This window comes from Schistocerca serialis, chromosome 5 (assembly GCF_023864345.2).
Source record: "Schistocerca serialis cubense isolate TAMUIC-IGC-003099 chromosome 5, iqSchSeri2.2, whole genome shotgun sequence".
Taxonomy (NCBI): domain Eukaryota; kingdom Metazoa; phylum Arthropoda; class Insecta; order Orthoptera; family Acrididae; genus Schistocerca; species Schistocerca serialis.
This window is the reverse complement of record NC_064642.1, coordinates 35,841,148-35,868,135: the sequence shown is the minus strand read 5'-3', so window position 1 is coordinate 35,868,135 and position 26,988 is coordinate 35,841,148. Positions and strand designations below refer to the sequence as shown.

General features: G+C 40.7%; 1 protein-coding gene across 4 annotated transcripts in view; it reads right to left on the bottom strand.

Annotated features, from left to right (window-relative positions):
• LOC126481027 (titin) overlaps window positions 1-26,988 on the bottom strand; it is an 804,028-nt gene that overhangs the window by 179,322 nt on the left and 597,718 nt on the right. For all 4 annotated transcript variants that reach the window (XM_050104491.1, XM_050104492.1, XM_050104490.1 and 1 more), the window contains 3 exons: window positions 25,905-26,186; window positions 24,958-25,138; window positions 2,231-2,445 (listed from right to left, as the gene is read on the bottom strand). In XM_050104491.1, the coding sequence (XP_049960448.1) occupies window positions 2,231-2,445; window positions 24,958-25,138; window positions 25,905-26,186 (678 nt within the window). The remainder of the gene's footprint in view (window positions 1-2,230; window positions 2,446-24,957; window positions 25,139-25,904; window positions 26,187-26,988) is intronic.

The following is a 26,988-nucleotide window of genomic DNA, read 5'->3' as shown; positions in this document are numbered from 1 at the left end:
TGGTTATCATATACTGAAATATTTTATTTATTTACTCATTTAGATTAAAAACACATATATTCTATTCATTTTCACCTAATCACAGTTACTCCCCAAGCATATTCAATACTGTGGAATACGTTTAACAAGCTTTTAAGTTTTCAACACTTCACAGTCATTGAAGCTTTACAAAGCATATGTGACTGTAGGCTTTCCTGGGTGATGGTGTTGATATATCACGACGTTTCGGGAAGTGTCTGGCCACAAGATGGGTAGTATGACACTTTCCGAAACATCAAGATGTATCAATGTTACCACCCAGCTGGAGACTCGAGAAAGCTTCATCAGCATTATGAGGCAGGTTACTTTTTTGAGGAACAGTGTGAGGTGACGATAAGATGGACCTGGAAATATACCAAACCAAAGTTTGGACAATGTAGGTCACAGTGTGTAGACATGCATTGTCATGATGGAAGATAATTCCAGACCTCAGCTTCTAAAACCACCAGTTCTAAGGGTTTGATTGACAGATTAATTCATTCATTCATTCATCACATCCACAGATACCATCCAGTGGAAGAACCTTCAGGGATGGAGAATAAGTCAACAAAAGAATAAAATCATACAAACTTAACCTGTGTACTTTATTAACAAGAAATTGTCACTATTCTCCTTAATGCTGTGCACATTTACCCTACTTAAATGAAATTGAGTAAATTAAAAAGAAAGCTGGTACTCTGAAACAGGCTGCCGCCTCCTCAGGTATACTGTATAGCTGCTGTTTACCTGCTGTTAGAGGTGTAATGTTTACTTTATTACAATTGTGTTTTCCAAATAAATTGTTTTAGTTCTCTAATGTCTGAAGGTTTGTTAATGCCTTAGACAATTATGTTTCAAGCAAGGTTTTATGGGATATGAAAGGCATGTGATGATTTAACAGAAAACTGTTACATAAACAAAGAGAGCTTTGTAGCTTTGTGAAAGATTCAAGAGAAGTCAAAACCCAACAGACAAACAAAATCTAAAAGATGCAAAAATGAGCGTAAAGAGATCAATGAGAGATGCATTCAATGGCTCTGAAAGTAAAATTTGTGAACCAAACTGAGTGAAAACCCGAAGAGGTTTTGTCCTTATGTAATACCAGTAAGTGTTTCGAAAGCCTCTATTCATTCATTTAGTGACCACTGTTACTGTTTGGAATGTATATAAACGATCAGTAAAATGCATCAGAAGCTCTTTACAACTGTTCGCAGATGATGTGCTTGTCTATAAGAAGGTAGCAATGCCAGAAGACAGTAATGATTTGCAGAAGGACTTACAGAGGATAGATGAATGGTGCAGGGACTGACAGTTGACCCCTAACATAAATAAATGTAACATATTGTGCATACATGAGTAAATAAATCTACCATGCACAATTGCACTACAGATGACAAATTGCTGGAAACAGGATCTACTGTAAAATACCTAGGAGTATCTGACCTAAGTGACCTTAAGTGGAACAACCACAGAAAATAAATCCTAGGAAAAGAAGATGTGAGACTGTGATTCAAGGGAATAATATTAAGGAAATGTAATTCATCTCATAAAGAGGTGGCTTACAAGGCACTTGTTCAAGCAATTCTTGAGTATTGTTCATCAATCTGGGACTCTTACCAGGTACAGATGGTAGAAGAGATAGAGAAGATCCAACAAAGAGCAGTGCATTTCATCATGGGATTGTTTAGTAAGTGCAAGGGCATATAGAGATGCCCAACAATCTCCAGCAGTAGATACTACAAGAGAGGCATTGTGCATCACAGAGAGGCTCACTGATGAAATTTGGAGAGTACTCTCAGGGAATAATTGGACAACATATTACTTCATCCCAAGTATATCTCCCAAAATCACCACAATGAGAAAATTTGAGAAATTAGAGCTAATACAGAGGCTTACAGAGAAAAATTCTTCCCATATGCCATTCACTAATGGAACAGCGAAGGGAATATCAGTTAGTGGTACCAGAAGTATTCTCCATCACAAACTGTCAGGTGGCTAGCGGAGTACTGATGTACACATAGATGTAGATTGTCACAAATTACTTGTGACTTTCAGTTGCACTCTGTTGTTTCTCATTGTAAAACTGAATCTGGCATTAACGATCCTGTTACGGTGCCAGTACTAGCTGATTACTGCAAATAGTTATATCTTCTAGCCAATCAAGCATTAGTTTTGAGATGCAGATTGTAATACCATGCAGCTGTGTACTTACCACTCTGTGAGCATCTGGCTTTATCTCACAATTGTTGAGGAGCCACTTTATTTCAGGTAATGGGTCTCCTTCCACACAACAGTCTAGGACTGCAGATTCTGTCTCACTGACCATTACATCTGCAAGTAGCTTAGTGAATTTTGGAGCTTTGCCTGAAGCCTCTTCTGTCACCTCTGGCGGCTTTGGCTGAATTTTTGGTTCTGTATCAGCCAGAGCTGCAACACAGAGAAACCAGAAATTCAAAATTCAGTACTGCAAAAAAGAGACAAGTGTCACAGTCACTACATGTATTTTAGCTTACACAGTATCTTTCAAGCTTACTCTGCAAAAGGTTAGGCCAAATCTTAAGTAGACATTGAAGTTCAACAGGCTATTTACTTATGTCTGAAAAGAGCTATTACAACAATATAAGGAAAAGACAGATTGCTGCAGATGACACATTAAGTTGCAGACAGGCACAACTAAAAGATAATTACACCTAGCTTTTGGCCACAGCCTTCATCAGCAAAACAGAGACGCACACACACACATTCGTCCACACAAGCAAGCACACATCACACACACATGACCACCATTTCCAGCAACTCGGACCGGAATGCAGCTACCACATAGAATGGAAGCAGCAATCTGGAGGTGGCAGAGAAGGAGAAAAAATAGCAGCATATGGGTGGGAGGAGAGAAGAGTGCTGTCTGGCAGAGCCCAAAGGGACTAGAGTGCCAACAGGTGCAGCTTTGGTTGGCTGTCTGACATGAAGGTGCAGAGGAGGGAACGGGGAGCACAAAAGGAGAGGACACAGAAAGATGGGCAGGTGCATTGGTACAGGGCAGCACACAAAGAGGTTGTGAGATGATAATAAGGAGGAGGTAGCAGGACACACCGAGTGGAAATTGTTGGGTGGTGGGTGTAAGTACACTTTGTTACCATAAGTTGAGGCCAGGATAATTGTGGGAGTGACGAATGTGTCATAAAGATAACTCCTATCTGCAGTGACAAAAATTCTCTTGCCCAGTATGCTGAGGATCTCAACAAGGCCTTCACACACAGGCACTAACCCCAAGCCTAGACCGCAAACTGATCTCCTGTGCCACACCCCCAATCCTCCCACCACCTCGAAGAACCAGCCAAAAGGAATGCCCCCCTTCCTCATTCAGTACTACCCCTGATTGGAATAACTGAACCACATCCTTCGCCAGGGCTTTGTTTATCTATCACCATGCCCTGAAATGAGGGACATCCTTCCCAAGATCCTTCCCACCCCTCTGAAAGTAGTGTTCTGTCGCCCACCCAACCACCATAACATCGTAGTCCATCCCTATGCCACTCCCAATCCCAGCCCTTTGCCACAGGGATAATCCCTGTGAAGACGCAGGTGAAAGGCCTGTTCGGTCCACCTACCCAGCACTTCCTATTCTACTCCTATCAGAGGCTTATCCCAGCGCTTCACATGCCGGGTCACCTGTGAAAGCAGCCATGTTATAAAGCAAGTCTGATGTAGTCAGGGCACAGGTTTTTATTTTGATATGACTACCAACCAGCTGTCCACCGGGATGAACAGACACTGTCAAACTGTGGCGAAGATCAAAGTACATCACACTGTGGCACAACATGAAGTTGAATACAACATGCTTGATTTCAATAGCTGCTTCATTACCCAAGCCATCTGAATCCTCCCCTCCACCTCTAGCTTTCCTGAACAGCTAAGATAGTAGTTTTCCTTACAACACATGCTCCCCTCCTGAAATCAGCCCAGCCTCAGCCTGTGGTAACATACTATCCACCCACCCTCCACCCAACATTTCCATCCCCTATGTCCTATCATCCCCTTCCTATTCTCGTCTCCCAACCTCTTTGTGTTCTGCCTTCTGTCAATGCAGTCGCCCATCTTTCTCCTTCTCCACTCTTCTCCTTTCTTGTTCCCTGCCCCCCCCCCCCCCCACTTCCTCACCCTCACCACTTACCCGCCCCATGGGCACCCGACACTGTGCCCATTGACAGTCTAGTCTCTGCATGCTTCATCACACAGTGCTCTTCTCTCTCCTCCCCCCCCCCCCCCCATCCACACACTACTATGCCTTCCCTTCCTTGCCCCTTCCAGATTGTTGCTTCCATTCCATGTGACAATTGCATTCTGGTACGAGCTGCTGGAGGTGACGGTCATCTGCATGTGATGCGCGCTTGCTTGTGTGAATGAACGTGTGTGTGTTTTCTTTTCTGATGAAGGCTATTGCTGAAAGATAATATGTAAGTGTCTTTCAGTTGTGCCTGTCTGCAACATAAAATATCATTTTTATGATAAGTAGCAATCTATCTTTTCCTCTTGATATTACAAACTGGAGTTTCCATTGTTTGAAGAGCTATTGCAATTTCTGTTCATAAAATTACAGAAAGGAAGTATTATTTGAGATAGGAAATGGTAGTATCACAGTAGAAGAAGAGAAAGACAACCCCACTCATAGTGCTGCAGTGAAAGCAATAAAATTCCCCTATACCACTACCACACAATAAAACTCCCTGCACTAGTGCCCTACACAAATCAAATTTTGGTCTTGGCTCCTCTTCTTGGTGTGGAATATTTTAGAAGGCAAGTCAAAATTTTCTCAACTTGGACGGAGCTGGCACTGACATCAATGAAATTTCATTTTCGTTATGTTGATACATGTTGCACATAGTCAAATATCCATAAGATATTGGGAATAGTTTGGTTTATATTGCTTTCAAAGAGAGGTCTTGTTGTGTTCATTTCATTCGAATAGATAAACTTGAATACTAAGCCATGATAAAATTTCCTGGTTTAGGCAGTCTTAACATTAACAGAAATTCTTATGAAGTAAGTGAGGATTTACAAATAATTGCCGAATTCATTATCAACAGCTAACGAACTGAAGAAACTGAAGATAATCCACATGAAAAGACTTCTGAAAACTATAACTACAGATAAACAACCAAGATAGAACAGAAATTGGTATTGGAAAACTGGTGATTTATGTAGTATTAGGCATATTCATTTTGTTCCATTTTTGGGCGGGCTTGGTTCATCTGAACAGTACCTGGAAGTTAAAAGACTCATAGTCAACGAACATCTTTTCTCAGTTTTAATGAATCATTCTGTCAGTAGTTAAATGTGGTGGTACCCACTACCAACTTGCCAGGTCCATCCACTGTCAAATCCACGTGCTGCCAGTGTATGTTTATTGCCATTATAAGACGGACTGGGTAATCTAAAACATCTGTGGTGTTAATGCCATGAGATTGACTTAGAACTTTGCCACTGCCATGTAAGAACGTCAGATACAACACATCTCGAATGACTGTCTAGCTTTTACCCACAGCCATGTCATACTCACGACAACGAAATTTATCTCCCAGTGTTTGGTGAATTGCCACCAAGAATACTTATGGGCTACCTTTACTGGAATCCCAGGTCTCAAGCGTGTACACGATTCACTGTACACCTGTTACCCACATGAGAGGGGATTAAATAGAACATAGATAATGTTAACAGTAAACAGCATGTGGTCTGTCCATGGGTTTTATCATGGCCTTGAAAGGGCTATTAGTGGATCTTATGATGTGTGTGACCAAGATGTCTAAAAACTGCCCCAATGTTCACTCCACTGCAGGTGTTGAATACATAAGAGTAGTTAATTTTAAACAAGGAATGAGAAATGATTGTGATAGTTTTGTGCCATGTTGGTTGATTGCTGTTCAAAATAAATGAAAGAGTAGCGGTCATTACAGATACACAAACAGTTGAGAACCTAGAGCACATAATTTTTGATAATTCTTTCTTAACCCAGATGGTTCAAGATGTTAGCAAGGAGTTCGATTTTCACTGGCTGTGACATCAGTAACCTACTTTTTTTCACAAGAATTTCACTAACAGTAAAAATACAATAGCAGTAAAGTGGGTGTATGACTCCTGCAACACATTCAGTTAGGTTACATTTGATCACTAAGTGGCATATGATTCACATTACAAAGAAAATTTTTACAGCTTTTCTCTTTTGAGGAAGCAGAAACATAAGCTACAATCATTCCAACTTACTCAGCATAAGGTATCTTTGTATTTATGGGATGTTATGTTTATGTGGAGTAGAGTGTCAGCATGTGACGATAGGTTGCAGAGGCTGGGGTGCCAAATAAGTAATGTTATTTTTGAAATATATAGAAAAAACCTGAGTGCAGATAAGAAGAGAAATTGTATGTTAGTGTTCATTTGTAATCCAGAATGCTCATCTGTGAAATAAATAGTTTTTGTTTTAAATGTAACGTTTGAAGAATTTATTGTGCCAAATGTCTAGGTAATGAGTGACTTCACATTTGAATTTTCAGTATTTAGTCACCCACACCAATACCTTAAATGTAGTGTAGACTGTCTGAAACAGGATTATGAGAGCAGTCTAAAATGACCATTTCTGTTTGGGAGAAGACCAGAGCAGATGCAAACCCATCTAAGGAAGAAAATGTGTGAATAGAACACAATCTCAAATTCATTGTAGTAATTTGACGAGAATAGGGGAAATTGGAATGGAGACAAGTGAAAAGTTTCGTGGTCTATATAACAAGTGGAAACTGCAAAGAAAGAAATCACAGAGAATAATAAGATTGAAGAAACAGTAGTGTAGTGTACACAATAGAACACTCATAGTAGGATATAATGACTTGTGGCTAAGCGGAATCAACAAATTTAATCCCAAAGGCTTGATACACCCTGTGGGATTTTCATCTAATTTTAAAGGAATTTGGCCTGTCTGTTAGATGGAAGAGGAAAAGATCAGTTTTGTGTCAAGGAAGCTAGCAGAGGACACAATACGATGGTGCACGTGTGGCAGTAATGGTAAAAAGCTATGCAGATTTTGAGGCGGAATTTCTGCAGGGCTACTGGTCAGAGAAAAAACTGATCAAAATAAGTAAGTGAACAAAGATACTGAAGAAAGCACAGAGCGCTAAAGGGTTTCATTGATAAGGAATGGAAGAAAAATCTACCTCTGAGTCAACCATTCGAAGAGGATTTTTTGTTCTACCTTTAATAAAAGATTACTGTGGGATGTGTAAACTACGTTAGCAGGATCAGTGGGAGAATACACTGAGCAGCACAGTGGTTTTTAAAACAGATTGATCAGGTCAAACAAGAAATGTACGCCCAGTAAAACACGGAACAGGAATATAACATGTAGTATGGGAATTCCTGGAAGCAGAAATGAACAATCAACAAGAAGATCACAATCAACATGGGGACAGAGTAAGTGGGGGTGGTCTATGAGCTTGGCAGAAACGCACACAATACAAATGAGGGCATGAGGCACGATGCAGAACTTCCAGCATGGCAGAGGATATTGAATGCTGCACTGGTTGGATGAAGACAAGTACCAAACACACAAAGAATATTGGAAGGAGGAGATTGTACTCAGGAGTCAGAAAACTATGCATAGCTCTAGAACAGACCCAATCTGGAACTGGAAATGAACAGTCAGCACAAATACTAGTAATTCATACGGAAGAAATAAAAGAAAAACAACAGGAACTGATGTCAGAGATCAAAGTACAGGAAAAATATGAGAGGTGACCAATAACGAACATAAAAATCGAGAATTTAAAAGTGCAAGCCATTTTAGATGCAGGAAGTGACATATTTTCTATTCTCAAAAATTTATATGGAAAACTATGGGAAAATGGACACCAATTAGTAAGTTTTCCCATAAATGGATAAAAAATATTAAGTGCAATCGGGGCTATAAACAAATCCATAAAATGCCAAGTATTACTGGATGTGGAAATAGAGGGAGAAATGTATACAATGGAGCATTTGGTAGTGCCAAATTTGTGTGTGATGTGTGCAAACTGGATGATGGAATGTCAGATGGAGGTTAATTCTGGCGAAAACACCATGAAGATTCAGAAGATAGAAAGAGAGCAAAGGGTTACATTTAAAGAGAAGAAGGCTGTACAGGATACTGAGGCATTTGACAAGCATATATTGCATTATGACTGAAGAAGACCATGGGAAGCAGAAACAAACAGAAATACGGCAGTTCAAAACAGCATCTAGAAGAAGAAGAGGAAGAAGAATGAACAACTGAAGAACAGGAAATTATTCAGAAAATTGCAATAGAAAATATGTATAATACAATAAAACCACTTAGCCATTCTACAATTTGAGTATAAATAAGTATTTTCCAGGAAACTGGGTGTAACAAAAGCCACACCAACCATACTTTAAGAAACTGTACCCAACACAGCAAGTCATGAAAGCTGCAGTGAGGGAAAAAATACAGAGGATGTTTGAACTGGGTATAACAGAAAGGTCTATTATCCTATATATAATAGTACACTGTTTGTAGTAGGCAAACTTAATGAGAAGTAAGAATCAGGTTAGATGCATGGAAAGTAAACTGTATTTTTGAACCAGAATTGGACTATGGACTATCCAGGAAATGTAGAAGAGGTCCTGAAGAAATTTAAAGGAACTACAATATTTAAGAGCGTGAATCTACCATCAAATCCAGCTACATGAATTTCGATGGTACATTGCATTCCTCTATATTGGTAGGTGCTATCAATATAACTTTCTACTATTTGGACTAAATATATCTATGTCTGCTTTCATACAGACGTTGGATATCATTTTACAGGATCAACTTTTAAGCAAAATTGCAGTATATGTAGATGATAAACTAATCACTTCAAGTTCATGAGAAGGGCACATGGAAACAACTGAGGAAGTATTAGGTCATATCAAGACAGCAGGAGTGTCTGTGAATTTCATAGAAGGAGCATAAAACTTCTTAGCCACATTATAACAGAGTAGAGTATTGAACCTGGCATGGACAAAGTGAAAGACATTTGCATTTTTCCTACGCCTAAATGAAGAAACAATGATGCTTGATCATTGAACTGCAATTTTTACACGCCGCATGGTTATTAGCCGAGCAGTCTAAGGCGCTTCAGTTGTGGGCTGTGCGGCTGGTCCCGGCGGAGGTTCGAGTCCTCCCTCGGGCTTGGGTGTGTGTGTGTGTGTGTGTGTGTGTGTGTGTGTGTGTGTGTGTGTGTTTGTCCTTAGGATAATTTAAGTTAAGGGGCTCCGGAAAGGCTCAAAATCATGAAAAGTTCAATTTTTACTTTTTTGTGTTTTCTGAATCTGCAGACTATTACCTTTTAATAGGTATATAATTTATTCAATTCCGAAGACTACAACTATTTTTAAATTTTTTTTGAAATGTGTTCTACATGGGCGTGACCCACTGTGGCGCTGTTAAGCTGCTGTCAAATGGTGTTATTATTAACGTCCGTGTTCATCAGGTACATTTTAGTGATGTGAGTTAAAGTATGTGTTGTGGCTAACCTATTTTCAGAGACTTAGCAGCACCTGAAATGTTGAAAAGGTGTATTCACGAAAAAACTCAAAACCCCAATGAAAGTGTAAATAGTGTTATATGGTCGAGAATCCCCAAGACTGTATTTGTTGGAATAGAAACACTTCACTTTGGTGTGTATGATGCTGTTGCGACTTTCAATGATGGCAACATTGTAAGGTGCAAGGTATTTAGAAATATGGGAATGAAGATAGGTTCTAACATGGTACGAGCAATGCTTGCTTTAGACAAGGAACGCCTTCAGGCTGCAGACAGGGCTGTAAAGACTCTAGAAATACAAGCAAGAGTAAACAGGAGGAGGAACAAGAGGAAGCTGGAGGAGGAGTTTGCAGAGGATGAGGATAATCCATCCTATGGACCTGGAATGCACTAAAAAGTTAATCCAATCTTTGTCGCTCGATTCCCAAAACTTTTATTTTCTCATACTAATTACATGTTTTCTAAGGATGTTCCAAACATATTTGTTTCAAACTTTCAGTAAAGGTTACACAGTACCTTCTGCATAATTTAACACAGCCTTTTTCCAAAAAACTGTATATTTTTGAATATATAAATAAAAAATTGCAAAAAAATGTTGTGAATTTTCATTACAAATGAAAAAAAATCATCTTTAATAACTGAACTAAAATTTTGTAAAATCCCCGTGTTAAGTTGTAGCCCATATTCCAATAAATAATCTGTAAAAAGTTCAACTTCCTACCTCAAATACTTTGTGAGGAAAGATGTAATTTATAAGCGTTATTTTAACATTGCAAGTATAGGGCGTTCCGGAGCCCCTTAAGTAGTGTGTAAGCTTAGGGACTGATGACCTTAGAAGTTAAGTCCCATAAGATTTCACATACACACGATTTTTACAGACTTTTGTTGGGGACCAAAAGTTATATAATGAAAGTTTGGAAGGTTTAAAATAATAATAATAATAATAATAATAATAATTCGCAGTGGAGTTGATAGTCTCCCATCGGGCGCCTCCCCAGGTGGCGGATAGGGGAATGCTCTCCAGATATGGAGGGTACCGGGGAAATAAAATACCCGGGGTGGACCAAAACTATCAACCGAAATCCACTAACGTCTGCCTGGTATCCAGCGGTTAGGGGTCAGCGTCTGTTCGCCTAGATGGTGCGGCTGCAGCAACCTTCTTGATCTCAACAATCAAGTCGTATTCCTCGTGATCTTTCCTCGGAAGGACCACCACCAAGTTAGTTTTCAACTTGAAAACCAAACATGATGATAACACAAGGAATGAATCCACTACCCCGGGCACCAGTCGCAAGGCTGGCTTTACCTGGTCATCGGATTCCGGGGGACCAGGAGCATCATGTTACGCCTAAGGTTGAGAACCAGACGACGTCCAAATTATTACACACCAAACAAAGACACTTCATCGGTACACTTAATACTAATACTCTTTTCAAACTGGGCAAGATCAAACAACTTACAGACGTGCTGCAAAAATTCCAGATCAAAATCCTTGCAATCCAGGAAACACGATTTACGGACGAAACCCATTTTGATACAGACAACTACAGGATCTACAAAGGAAAACCAGCAGTTAAAACTAATGAGAAAGGACTCAAACAGTTTGGCACAGCATTTGCAGTCCACAAATCTATCAGTGACTCTGTCATTGACTTCCAGTCTGCCTCAGAACGTATATCAAAGCTCTCCGTCAAATCGGCCAACAAAGCATATACCTTGATCAACGCACACGCACCCACAAATAACTATAACAAGAAGAACTGCCAGAAAGTGGATGACTTCTGGAATGACCTTGAAGAGACGACAAACAAAATTGCCAAACACCATGTAATAATCTTGTTAGGCGACTTTAACGCACAATTAGGTAAAGAGAAAAAATACAGGAAAATCACCGGAATCCATACAGCTCACAAGAGAACTAACAAGAATGGGGAAAGATTGATAAGCTTTTGCAAAAATTTCGGCCTCGTAATTATGTCAACACAATTCAAAAAACCCAACAAGAAACTGTATACTTGGAAGTCGCCCAACACAATGTTGGGTGAATTCCAGATAGACCATGTGGCCATCTCCAAGAGTAACACAGCAGAAATTCTGAATGTGAAAACGAGAAGAGGATTTTTTGACTCAGACCACCATCTTCTACAGATAAAGACCAGATTACAACCCAATAGAAAAAAACCAAAACTAAACAAAGTGCTGAGACCAGACCCCGAATACATAAAACTCAACAAGGAAAACATCTTACAGGAAATTAGTCAGACAAACACCACAAACTGGACAGAACTTGTGGACGTCCTCAAATCCACAATGAAATTGGGTCAACCCCCAAGAAGGAGAAAACACAGGTGGTGGAATATAATATGTGACCAAGCAATAGAAGAAAGGACCAATGCCTGGAAAAACTTCAATAGTCACAAAACATCAGAAAAATGGCAACAATTTCTAGTAATCCGAAAACAAACATCGAAAACTATTCGGAGGGATACCAGCCACCCAATCTTTGCTTCAAGAAACTGGATGGTTCACTAGAAACTAACACGAAGAATAACTGCCAAATCCTCGCAGACTATTTCAACAAACTTCTCAACTGTGAAAGACCTACAGAGGACATTCACTACGAGACGTCTACACCAAATCCTGACGCAAAACTGCCAACCATCAACGAAATTGTAGAAATTATCAAGACACTGAAAAACAATAGAGCCCCAGGAGAAGATGGAATTATTGCAAAACTATGGAAACTAAATGATGAAAGATTAACAGGAAAAATTCACAAAATCATATTAAACATTTGGGAAACAGAACAGATCCCTTCTGAATGGAAATGCGCACTCATCCATCCACTCCACAAAAAAGGGGACAAAACTGAACCAAATAATTACAGGGGTATCTCACTCGTACCGGTCACATATAAAATCCTATCAAAAGTTCTCATGAATAGATTAGAAGAACAAGCTGACCCACAAATAGGAGAATACCAGGCTGGTTTTCGCAAGGGACGATCATGCATAGAGCAGATCTGGAATCTGAAAATGATTCTCCAGATGAGAAACACCCGAAACACAGTGGTTACTTTTGTAGATTATAAAAAGGCCTACGACTCAATAGACAGAGTAGTGCTCTGCAAGACGCTGGAAGAATTCAGCATTGACAGAAAGACAAGAGCAATCATTCAGGAAACATTAACTGACACAGTCTCCAAGGTTAAATTTATGGGGGATATCTCGGAACCATTTGTAATCCAAACTGGAGTGCGACAGGGTGACGGACTTTCACCATTACTCTTTAATATCATTCTTGAAGAAATCATCGGGACATGGGAAAAAGAAGTCAAAGGAATCCAAATTGGCATTAGAAAAGATAATAGATTCAATGTGAAGTGTTTAGCTTTTGCAGATGACCTTGCAATCCTCACAAATAATAGAAAAGAAGCCACTAACGCCATAGAGAAGTTACACGAAATTGCACAAAGAACTGGCCTGCAAATCTCATATGAGAAAACCCAGTACATAGAAAGAGTGCCACAAGACAAATTGCCTATTGTGACAACCCATGGGAAAATCATACAAGTACCACATTTTAAATACCTGGGAGAAATCATTCAGCCATCAGGGATCAACCTAAAGGCCAATGAGGAAAGAATAAAAAAATTACAGAAAGCATATAAACTCACGTGGAACTATTATAACAAAAAGTCCATATCCACTAACGCAAAATTGAGGCACTACAACACTGTCGTACTTCCGGAGGCACTGTATGCATCTGAAACAACACAAATAGGTGGGCAAACTAAAATCAAAGAAATAGAGAAACAAGAAAGGAAAATTCTCAGGAAAATTTTTGGCCCGATACAAGAGCAAGGAATCTGGAAGAAGAGACCAACATCAGAATTATATAAATACACAGACAAGATTACAGATACAGTAAGGAAAAGAAGAATGCAGTTCTACGGACATATCCACAGGATGAATGAAAACAGAATTTCAAAGCGAATTCTTAAAGTCATCAACTCAGGCAGGGGAAAAACAAAATGGATAAAAGAAGTTGAAGAGGACCTCAGACAAGCACAAATAACAGTAAACAATGCAGAAAACAGAACTGAATTCAGGAACATCACCAAAAAACATAAACTTGACACCACAACACAGAAGAGACCAGGATGCAAATGGACAGCGGAGCGAAAGAAACAACACAGTGAACACATGAAGAAAATTTGGGCTCAGAAAAAACACAAACAATCATCATAAAGGAATTCAAGTTCAAACGCTCTCTTAAATGGGAATAATCGAAAATAATAATAATAATAATTCGCAGTGGACACAATAGTGAGAGAGAGTTTTCAATGAAATCAAGCAAAAACTGAGTCAAGCAAACAGCAGGACAAAAGTGGAGAGAATGAGAAAGGGCTATTTTGAGAAAGTGTATATATCTAAGCAGATATTGACAATGGGATGCCATTCACATCAAAGGTATGGAAATACACATCGGAGAGGAACAAAGTAGGGTCCATATATATATCATAGGATAAAGACTGGCAAAACTTGTCAAAGAGGGAGGAGGAGCAGACAGAGCTTCAGAGCAGTCTCTTGTCTTTGGGGTGGGAAACTGCCTCTAACGGTGGAAGAATTAGCAATGATCAACGGCATGATGATGTAGAAGGCAATGGAAACCACTGCATTTAAAGACACATAACATGTATCCCCAGGAGGTGTGGCCTGTAATTGAAAAATTGTCATGACGATCTCTCCATTGCCAAAAGATTCCAGAATAGTCAACCATTCAGATCTCAGGGAGGGGACTGCCAAGGGGGAGGTGACCATGAGAAAAAGACTGAATAACTCACGAAAGGATAATGTTCTATGACTCGTGGTGTGGAATGTCAGACACTTGAATGTGGCAGGAAAGCTACAAAATCCGAAAAGGGAAATGTAAAGACTCAATCTAGATATAGTAGGGGTCAGTGAAGTGAAATGGAAAGGAGACAAGGATTTCTGATCAGATGAGTATAGGATAATATCGATAGCAGCAGAAAATGATACGAGGGTTGTACTAAAAGTAAAGTTTTCATATTTTTTACAAATAGAAAACATTGTTTATTGTTATTAATTTATACATTGTTGAAAAGCTTACACTTTTGTCTATTTTTCAACATAGTCTCCATTTTTTTGGCAGACTTTTGAAGACGGTTCCCCGCCAACCCGTTGAGGAAGCATGTGACCTCTGCTCAGACTTCGTCATTGCTCTTGAAGCGTATGCCACCTAAGTGTTCCTTTAGCTTGAGGAAGAGGTGATAATTGCTGGGGACTAAGTCTGGTTCACCACCACCAAAGAAATTCAAACAAATGCAATCAGCAGGAAAGGTTATGGTGACTGTGTTTTGGGATCGTAAGGGGATACTCCTCATCGATTTTATGCAACCTGGTATGACAATAAACTCAGACAGATATTGTGAAACATTGACCAAACTCCGGTGAGCCAGAGAGGATGACTGATGGAGGCAGTAGTGCTTCTTCACGACAACACTTGACCCCACGTCGCTCATCAAACACAGGAGCTTTTGAAGAACTTTGGGTAGACTGTTATGCCCTATCCTCCACAAAGCCTGGACTTAGCCCCGAGCGATTATCATCTCTTCCCCAAGCTAAAGGAACACTTAGGTGGCAAACATTTCAGGAGCAACGATGAAGTCTGAGCAGATGTCACACGCTTCCTCAATGGGTCAACGAGAGAGTTCTTCGACTTAGGAATACAAAACCTGGAGCACAGTCTTCAAAAGTGTGTCGAAAAAAATGGAGACTATGTTGAAAAATAGACAAAAGTGTAAGCTTTCCAATGATGTATAAATCAATAACAATAAACAATGTTTTTTATTTGTAAAACATATGGGAACCTTACCTTTGGAACAATCCTTGTATAATGGGAGTAGGATTCGTTAGGAACAGAAAGGTAGGGCAAAGAGTGTGTTACAGTGAACAGTTCAGCGATAGGGCTGTTCTTGTCAAAATCATAGCTGTGTTGGAAAAGTACCAGAGCTTCAAGCGCTGATAGAAAGCACTGAAGCTGAAATCGTTATAGGAACAGAAAGCTGGCTAAAGCCGGAGATAAATTCTGCCGAAATTTTTACGGAGGTGCAAACCGTGTTCAGAAAGGATAGATTAAATAAAGTAGATGGTGATGTGTTTGTGTCAATTGGTAGTAGTTTATCTTGTAGTGAAGTTGAAATAGATAGTTCCTGCGAATTACTATGGGTAGAGGTTACACTCAACAGTCATACCAAAATAATAATTGGCTCCTTCTACTGACCCCATGACTCAGGTGATATAATAGCTGAACGCTTCAAAGAAAACTTGAATCTCATTACAAATAAGTACCCCACTCATACAGTTAAAACTGGTGGAGACTTCAATCTACCTTCGATTTGTTGGCGAAAATACATGTTCAAAGCCGGTGGTAGACAGAAAACATCTTCCAAATTGCACTAAATGCATTCTCTGAGAATTACTTTGAACAACTTGCATGCCTCACCCAGAAAAACATGCCACAAAACAAATGAATACTACACAGCTACAACAACACGTAACGGTGGAGAAAACTCTGCACACGTCTGAAAATTTATAGAAAGTGTGTTGTCAAATGAAGATAAGTCACAGAAATCAGCGTATTCACCTCGCCAAAACATTTGAGAAAACACTACAACATCAAAGCCACAGGTTACACACAAACAAACATGATATGTGCTCATTTCCATTCGTAAATGCATAATTAACAGAAAAATAAAAATTATGTTTTGCTGTTTGCAGATGACAAGTTGTAGATTGTTCAGCAGACTACCTACCAACATAAATACCCAGTAGCTTCACGTAAGGTATGTAAACTAATGCATACATCCACTCTTTTGCCAATTAAGCTATAACTAGAACTCTAAACACAAGGTAATAAACAACATACAGTGCATCAGAGAATTAATACATATCTCAACTGTGAACTGTAAACAAATGATGAATAACATTTACAACAATTATTCATTCACAATTGGAAATATTTTGTACCAAAAGTTTCTCCAAATGTCAATACATAACAACAATTTTAAAATAAGAAAATCATATAACCCACTGAAGACAGCACAAAAAGTGCTGAAACATGTCTGGGTAAAAAGAAACTAAAAAGGTGCCTTTACATATGTCTGCTTGTGTCTGTATATGTGCGGATGGATATGTGTGTGTGTGCGAGTGTATACCTGTCCCTTTTTCCCCCCAAGGTAAATCTTTCCGCTCCCGGGATTGGAATGACTCCTTACCCTCTCCCTTAAAACCCACATCCTTTTGTCTTTCCCTCTCCTTCCCTCTTTCCTGATGAAGCAACCTTGGGTTGCAAAAGCTTGAAATTTGTGTGTGTGTTTGTGTTTGTTATTGTCTCTATCAACATACCAACGCTTTCGTTTGGTAAGTTACAGAATATTTGTTTTTAGATATATATTTTTTCCACATGGAATGTTTCCCTCTACTATATACATGAGCTACGACATATATGGGAATTAAGTTTTCTATATCCCGATTAGCGATCCCATTCCCATAGTGGTGACCCCGCATTTCGTTCGTGTTTTGCGTCTTCTGCACCAGTGTTTATGCAACAGGTTATATGCACTACGCAATGACCATGCCAAACAATGCCTTGTTCGAAGATGTGGAAGCACAACTCTGTTCAACCAACGCCATGTGCTAACCTCATTAGTTTCCAACAGTCGACAACTATGCAGTTAGAGTGAACAATGGACTCAGGCTTCGCATAACCAGATTATGCCCATCTGACAGTGAAATGTGAGCTCAAAAATATTTCTAATTGTGTCTCTTCAAATCGAGTGTTTCAAGAACAAAGTGATCTCCATTCGAACACGTGTTTAGCCACCCACCAGCATGCTACATCAGTTATTGTTGGGCCATGTGCAACGCCGCCATTACTACAAACCATGCCGGATCCGTTCCCCGCACGTGGTGTTCCAGTTGTATCTAATTTACATGTACAGTTCAGTGTTTCACATAACATGGACCCCTTACCTCATCTCAGTGGCCTGCCACACACACTACAGGCATGTTATGCATCAGATAGTTTCCACATGGGTGGCGTTCTCAACCCCCGTCCGCCCCCACCTCACTTGCAGGGGTCCCCGTTTTTGGTCAGTCAACCGCCTGCCACTCCCACAGCACTGCCTGTATTTGCCGTGCCGGCCTCTCGCCCTGTTCCAGAAGCAGGTCATTTCCATCCAGCACTCGTCACTCATGGTCCAGTTTCCGGGCCCCCCCTCGTGTGCTGCCCATCAGCCCATTTCCACGGTACCATCCATGCCTGCCGCGTCGTGTTTTCGTGACACACAGTCAACTATGCCAGCTGCTGCTGCTGCTACTACAGATTCGCTCACCTGGTTTCAATCTGGGTCTACCATGTCAGCCTCTGACTTAACCTCAGTTCAGCCGCTACCCCAGGAGTCACCGAAGCAGCCGTCATCACCCCCTCCTGGTCGCCTGCCGAAACTACTGTCCTTACACGTGGACAACCTGGCATCATGGTTCGCGCTCATCGAGCATCTGTTTGAGTTACATAATGTGTCTGATGACAACTCAAAGTTTCTGTGCCTCGTCACACACCTCCACAACCATCCGGATTTGATTTGTGACCTGCTCCTTCGCAACTGCCTGCACCAAAATATGAGTTTGCAAAGAAGACTATAATGGAACAAGTTTCCTGCTCACCACAAGAGTTAATAATCAAGATTCTCTACGAGGAGGACGGACGGGGTGGGGGTGGGGCGTGTGGGTGGGGGGTGGGGGGGGTGGGGGGGTGTGAGGGAGGACACGAAGTCACTTCTACGAGCTGTCAACGCGTCGACGTTAACCTACCTCAGGCTCAGTAAAGGTTACGGTGGCCCCATCTCCTTCTCTACATTTTCCGTGGACGTGCTACATTGCCGACATCAATGAACCAATCCTCGGTATGGATTTTTTGTCCTATTACGAACTATCTCCGAATGTCGTACAGGGTTCAGTGCTCCACCATACTACGAACACTCACATACCATCATCAGCACCTACGTCCAACGCTCTGTTTCCACCACAACATATGATATCATACGCGAGTGCTCCGCCCTCGTGGGGAACATTGTGACCTACGTTACCGACCTACTGTCAGAATACAACTTGGGGATGTAACTCTGCCAGGACAACAAGAAGCTGAAACAACGCATCCATCCACTTACAGTGAGCTCGTCGCAGCTCGTACCTTGCTTCTGCAACTGCAGTCCATGGTGCTGCCACATAAACAAAATTGCTCAGCTGAGCGTAGCTTGAACTCTCACCAGGTTAGCCCACAAACTTTACTTGCGTGTGAAGTTCCAACCCCACCATCGCACTCGCCTTCTCCAGTGCCGTGTGTTTCAAAAAGTGCTGCTAATGAGAGTTGTGCGCACGCTGCGACCATGCCCACCTCTTGGACAGCTACCGCGCATGTTGACAAACATTCCTCCTCTCTCACTCACCGGCAACATGACCCAGCGGCCATTGTGGCCCCATGTGCAATGCCAGAGGTGCTCTCGCTCGTGCCGGTTGTCCAGTGCATGGTTAACAGTGGACAGTCGCCGCCAGTTCCCCTTCGCTTGGTGCTACGTGCACACCCACTCCCTCCACACAAGCGCATACCGTGCTTCCGTAAGAGACATGTGACTTTTGTGCTACCTTTCCCCACTCATGCTAATGGCTACACCTCGTTGCGCCCTACTTGTCCGGAGGACTCGGTGCCAGGACCTTAACCAATCTCATGTGCAGTTCTCAGTTTCTTCCGTCACTGATGGAATGACACACAAGATAGTTACCACTGCCGGCCCTCCTATTAGGCATAAGGTCCGATGCCTCAACCCTATCAAGTTGCGCGCGGCCCGGCAGCAGATTAATGAACTTTTAGTGGCAGGTATTCCGCAACCTTCAGACAGCAACTGGTCTTCACCAATCCACCTCGTCCTCAAACATGACAGCTCTTTTCGAATGTCCGGTGGTTACAGATGTTTAAACGCTCGTACCGTCATGGACAATTATCCAGTGCCAAACATCAATGACTTCACTCATATGTTACCTGGCACCACAATTTGCAGTGTTATTGTCTGTAAATGCCCCTACCACCTGATATCCGTGGTGCCGGAAGACATTCCTAAGACGGCTATTATCACGCCACTCAGTTTATTCCAATACCACTTCATGCCATTCGACCTAAAGAACGTGGCAACGTTTCATTGACTCTATCTTGTGACAGTTCGAGTTTTGCTTTGCTTATCTGGACGACAACTCTCATTTTCAGCAGCTCAGCGGAGGAACATGAAAATCATCAGTCTACGGTCCTCCAGACCACCAGGTGTCAGTCTCCTTCCTAGGTTACACCATCTCCACTGAGGGAATACAGCCTCCCAAATCTCGTGTGCAGGCTATCACGTCTCTGCCATCCCCAGCTACTTACAAAGAGTTACACCGTTTCCTTGGCACCATCAATTACTATCATCACCATCTGCCTCCCGCTGTCGCTGTTCAGGCACCCCTGATGGATGCGCTATCAGGCAAACAAACTTTTGGTATCAAACCCGTCTCTTGGACTGCTCCGATGCTAGAGGCCTTCAAGGCTCTGAAGACTTCTTTAGCTCACACTCACTGTGACACTCGCCCACCCCGACCCCTCGGCCAAGTTATTCATCACTACGGACGCCAGCGACATCACGGTGGGGGCAGTGTTGCAACAACGCAAGGGCGACACGGTGTCTTCCCTTCATTTCTTCTCGAAGAAACTATCTACGGCTGAGAGAAAACATTCTGCATTCAATAGAGAGTTCCTTGCTGTTTACAAAACAATCAAACATTTCCGCCCCAACATCGAGGGATGTTCGTTTTTCGTCCTCACAGATCACAAACCACTGGCAAAAGCGTTCTGCAACCCACCTGAGGATCCACCCCCTCGACGTTACCGTCACTTTGACCTGGTTTCTCAATTCACAATGGACATCCGTTACATCAAGGGTGCAGATAATGTCACTGCAGATTTCTTCTCATGGATCAGTGCTGTTTCCCGCATCATTGATCTTTCCGATCTAGCCTCCCTCCAAGCTCCTGATGAAGATTCTCTGGCTCTCCTATGGAACCCACAAACATAGCTTGTTTTCACAAAGGCCAAATGTCCTGGCATTTCCGATGAGGTGTGGTGTGATGTGATTCTTCGACCGGCACCCTACGCCCTTTGCTCCCACCCGAGCTGCGCCGACAGTTTTTCGGCGCCCTGCGTAACCTAGCCCAGCCGGGCGTTCGAGCCACCACGCGTCTTGTGTCAGAACGGGTCTGTCAAACCTGAGCATGCAGCTGCGTCACTTGCCAGCACAACAAGGTCAGCCGCCACACCTCTGGCCAGTGGAAGTGTCTTAAGAGTGTTCTTGGAGCCACCCTGTAGCAATTCTGGATGTGTGGGGTCTCGCATTGTCCTGCTGGTATAGCCCAAGTCTGTCAGAATGCACAATGGACCTGAATGGATGCAGGTGATCAGACAGGATGCTTACGTACTTGTCACTCATCAGAGTCATATCTAGATGTACGGGGGTCCCATATCACTCCAACTGCATGTGCCCCACAGCCCCACACCATTACGGGGCCTCCACCAGCTTCTACAGTCCCCTGCTGACATGGAGGGTCTATTGATTCGTGAGGTTGTATCCATACCCATACGTGTCCTTCTGCTCGATACAATTTGAAATGAGACTCGTGCGACCAGGCAACATGTTTCCAACATGAACAGTTCAATGTTGGTGTTCACAGACACAGGCAAGGCATAAAGCTTTGTGTCATGCAGTCATTAAGGGTACATGAATGGGCCATCATCAAGGGTACATGAATGGGCCTTTGGTTCCAAAAGCCCATACTGATGATGTTTTGTTGAATGATTTTACGCTGACCCTTGTTGATGGTCCAGCATTGAAATCTACAGCATTTGCGTAAGGGTTGCACTTCTCTCACGTTGCACATTTCTCTTCTCTTCAGTCATCATTGGTCCCGCTCTTGCAGGATCTTCTTCCGGCCAAAGCGATGTCAGAGATCTGATGTTTTACAGGATTCCTGATATTCACGGTGCATTCGTGAATTGGTCATGTGGGAAAATCCCCTCGGAGATGCTGTGTCCCATCACTAGTGCGCCGACTATAATACCATCTTCAAACTCACTTAAATCTTGATAACCTGCCACTGTAGCAGCAGTAACTGATATAACAGCTGCACCAGACAATTGTTGTCTTATATAGACATTGCCAACCACAGCTCTGTATTCTGCCTGTTTAAATATCTCTATATTTGAATATGCATGTTGTACTACTTTCTTTGGTGCTTCAGTGTATATAAACAATAATAACAGTATATACTGAATCTTTTCATAATAGCAATTTGTTTAATTGGTTGAATCTTATAACCAGAACTGGATGTCAAACATGAAGACACATACTAAGCTGGTGTCTGATTTATAGTCAACATGTAATGAAATCTGACTGCAGTTCTAAGTTGTCAGAGTTCTTGTTTACCACACATTGACATTGATCAAGATTTTAAGACACTTTCATCTAGTCGGAAGTTCAACGAATACAATAGGGCAGATGTTAATTCATTTCAAAAACATGTACGACCAAACTCTCACACATGGTGACCCTGAAGTGAAACAAACCTTGAAGGAAAGAAGACTAAACTGAGAATTAAAAATCAAGAAGACAAAACTAATTACAAAGATTCTTATCAAGAGAAGAAGACTGATATGACAACAGTTTGCTCCCATCAAGAAAAATGATATAAACTACTTTTAAAAAATTTTTTTACAGTTTACTGGTCATTTATAATTCATCTGACAGTTTAATCCAGAACAAATCTTGATTTATTTGCTAACTTTACTTGTTTGCCATCTCCGACTGTCTTTCCACTGTGTCAAGTTGTTCTAAGCATGCCAATAAACTGGTAACTTTTGTCCAATTCTTTCCTATTAGTTTGTTCCTTACTCTATATGATAATCGGTTAATTCCTAACCCCAGTAAGTGTTCTTATATAACCCTGGGTTCGGGGTGGGGCCGCGGAGGGGTGAAGTGGACTGCGGTGGTTGTTGTGGGGTTGCGGACCACTGCGGCAGCAGCAGGGATGTAGCCTCTCCATCGTTTCTAGGTCCCCGGTTAACATACAATACAATACAAGTGTTCTTCTCCTATTGGATCATCTAACTACTTTGCCTTGTTAATGTGCCACTCTACAAAATCTCTACAGCTTTCCCACGAATTACTGTTATAAATTTTGTAATTTAAAAGTTAAAGTCATAATTTATTTTGTGCACTTTGTTCTAGTATTTAGATTTGAAAGCAGTTCTGAAATCACAATAAGTTGTAAAATCTTCTAATTTTAGCACGCCCTGCTGTGCTGTGTCACCTGTCATATGGCTAGTCACAAATCGTATGTTATTGTAATCTGTCCAAGAATCCAGTAACACATCTTCAAAAGATTTTAGAAATGGTACGGGATGGATGTCTTCTGAAGGGGTAAAATTTGGGAATTTTTAATTCAGTACTTTATTTAGTATCATCACAATTATTGTTTACTATCCTACTCTTCATTAACAAATTCTATTGATCTTTTGTCTCTTCGTCAGTCAATGTGGCACCCATTGAGCACAAAAATGTTTTGGTAATGCAAGTGTTCTTTGATGATGGCATGCACGGAGCCGTGGCTAATGCCAACCTAAACACAACTTTTATCCTTAATAATTGATTGGTGTCCCTGGATAAGGCCATCAATCCGCTCCATCATATCATGGGTAATGGCTTAATGGGCCTGTCCTGTGTGCAGATTGCCTTGTAGTGATGTGCCCCCTCTCTGAAATCTCCTCTGCCATTCGTGCACACACATCAGAGACATGCAGTGTTCACCGTACACAGCGGGCATGTGATTATGAAATTCGCATACTAAAGCACTCTCAGCCACCAGGGAACAAACCACACCTCTGTGCTCTTCCTTGCTTGCCTGCTTGCCAACAAGTGGACGAACACACTAGACCAGTCCACCAACAACCAAGATCAAAACCTAATAACTGTGTGCACCTATGATGTGACACTATGCTTTTCCTCTACCACAGCAGTGACAGCATCAAAACATAACAACAGTGGGGCCACCAGTCACACAGACTGTGTATTATGGCAGGTGTTCAGTTTTTATTGGAGTGCCCCTTACACGTCCTGAGTTTCGACTTTGTCAGTGCTATTGAAGGCATTTTTTCTGTGTTAACTTATCTCTCATTTTCATGTAACCTTGCAATTTCTTTTGAGTTCAGATTTTATCTGTGTGATATTGATTTCCCCCACTAGATGCTGAAGGATGAACTTCTAATTCCTGAAACTTTACTTTTCATTTCAGAATATGATGATTTTAACTTGGAATATAGTGTTTCAGGTCACTCTGAGTGTGACAGGTCACTCTGAGTGTGACTATCACAGTCTAATAATGTTTCTTGATTAACCAGGCACTGAATCATAAAATAGATTCTAATACACTATAACTTAAGAGTGTGAATGTGCTGTTTATACCTGAAAATAATGACCCTTCATACCTCCAGCAGATGTCAAAGGCACTGGGGTGCAGGCTATGCTAAGGAGATTCATCACTGATAAAATTATGGGAGAAAGTACGCGCGCGCGCGCGCGCACACACACACACACACACACACACACACACACACACACACTCCTGTCATAGTCCCAAATCATCAATGTGGCTTTTCATGATTAATTAATATTATATTTGATACTTGTATGTCTCAGTGGTAGTGAGATACTCATTTCATTTCACAAATTTCTTTCTTTCTTTCTTTCTTTTCATCACTTTTTTTTATTTACATTTCCAATTTTTCTCAGTTTTGAGTCAAATACTGGCTACATATGACATATCTCTTCCAATACAGTGATTAGAATGTCAGGACCTTATAGTTTCTCTCTAAGGACTCAATAAAAAGGTTAATAAAAGGTACTGAACACCCCAACTACACATAACTCTGTAGTTAGTCCATCAAAGACCTTCCTACAAATATATAGTGTCCCAGGTGCACTCAGACATAGCAAGCAAAATTTGTTGTCATTTTTCAAACAATTCTTGAGCCAAAATATGTGACATGGAAATGCAGTACATTAAAACAGTAAAAACTTCCATTTTTAGCCAAACTCTATGTTTCCTCTTAATATATAGGTGATTTTAATTTCTAGAAAATAAATGATTATGGCTTGTTATTATGTTCTAGTTCCTTAATAATGATTACTAATTGTAACAGTCATCATATCTTACATTTGACAGAAAGGCTGCATTTGCTGTTAGCTTCTCCTGCAGAGTTGATTGCCACTACTTTATACTCCCCAGCATCATCCAAATAGGCCTCCTGAATGATTAATGAACAGCGATCACCTTGGAAGAGTAGCTGAATATCTGTTGATTCTTTTACTGGTCGGTCATCGTGATACCATATCACCTGTAAATTTCAGATTCAGAGTAAGAGGTTAAAAAGTCCGCTTAGCATTTATATGATAATATGATGAAAACTGAATATTAACCATGCAAAGAAATACTGAATAGTAGATAGAAACATAAATAAGACATTAATGACTTTTCCTTTGTCACGGCAAATGCAGGAAGAGAGAGCTCCTCATTTTCTGGCCTAATTGGGTTCAGTTGAACCACAGTGTAAATAAATTTGGATAACACTATAGTAAGCCATACTACTAACTGTAAGTCTTTTGGTTTGACATGATTTGGGGAGCATGCTTTTCAGTGTTGCTGCTGCTTGATACAGATAGCTGCTTATGAAATCTTTAATGCTTAAACAGACCTCTCACTTCATCCTCCACAAAAGTCTACTTACAGCAAACAATCATGTGGACACACAACTTCAGCATCTCTGTATCAGAAGCCAGAAATCTAGAGAAGTGATCAGTTGCTCAGGCAACACTGATGTACAAACATTTGGTTCCTCTAATAATACATACACAGAAATTAAATGTAGTCCCTGGAGTCAAACATTACCGATTTAATAACCTGTTGTACTAACTTCAAGTACGCATTTGAAAGTTTAATTGTTGACAACAACATTATGTTGAATTCAAAGTGACAGTATCACCCATATTTCATATAGCTACATTGGATATAATTGACTTCATACACAAGTAAGCAACTATTAATAAACAGAACATTTCACCGACTTATATGTTATACTGAATAGTTCGAACATCACATATTACCTCTGGTTCTGGTTGTCCCACTATCACACAGTCCAGTCTTGCTCGTTTTCCTTCAAATACAATAATGTCTTTCAGGGGCACCTGGATGGATGGCTTAGTTGGTTCCATGTCACTTGCAAGCTCAGAGTCTGATGTTTCAGTTGGTAGTCGTCCTTTCACAGATACATTGCAAGAACTCGATGCCTCACCTGCTATATTCTTGGCCGTCACTACATAAATACCAGCATCTTTTGGAAAAGCTTCTGTTATGACCAGTGTTGCTTTGTTGTTTTCATACTGCACCTACATATAACAAACATACAATAAATTTCTTCTCCTACTGCTCAATTCGATCATGTGCACTATGAAAGAGAGCTAATTTTCATAAATGATAAATTATTCTGATGTACTAGTTGACCTAGAATGTAAAGATGTAGCACAAGAATCTGTCTATAGCAAACCAGTGAAGAAATTATGACTTCTCTTACAATATGAGAGGAACAAAATGATTATCTGGTGCAGTACAATCCCTCTTTTCTAATTCTCTAAATCCCATGCCCCTCCCCTGGGCAGATTAATTCCTTTTTGTTAGAAGCAGGAATGACATGAAGTTATACTAACAGTCATTCTCTATTTGGTTTTCAAAAACATAATTTAGATATGTCAGGCACTAATGTGAATGCAGACTTGCTTAGTACATCAATTTACAATTAAAATACTCATAATATTCTACAAAAGAAACAAAATGAAATCAACTAAATTAGAGCACCTCATTAGAAAACTGTGTTTTCTTTCTGAATTCATCTCTCTGTGATAGATAAGTGTGTCATCTGTATGTTAAGCTACAAGGTCAGTAATTCAGAAATTTTGTAGCCTTACCACATTTCATTTCATATTATACAAAAGTATTACTTTTCACACGTTAGAAAACCATTAAAACTGGAGAAAATAAAAGATTTTTTGCAATTGATTACATGTAAGCTACACACAAAAATTAAAAATAAATGTAATCTGTGGAAATCTCCATGAAACTCATAATAAATGTATTTTTATCTCGCCCTGTTTATGATCACTGAAATGAATGAATGAATGAAATGAAGTAGGT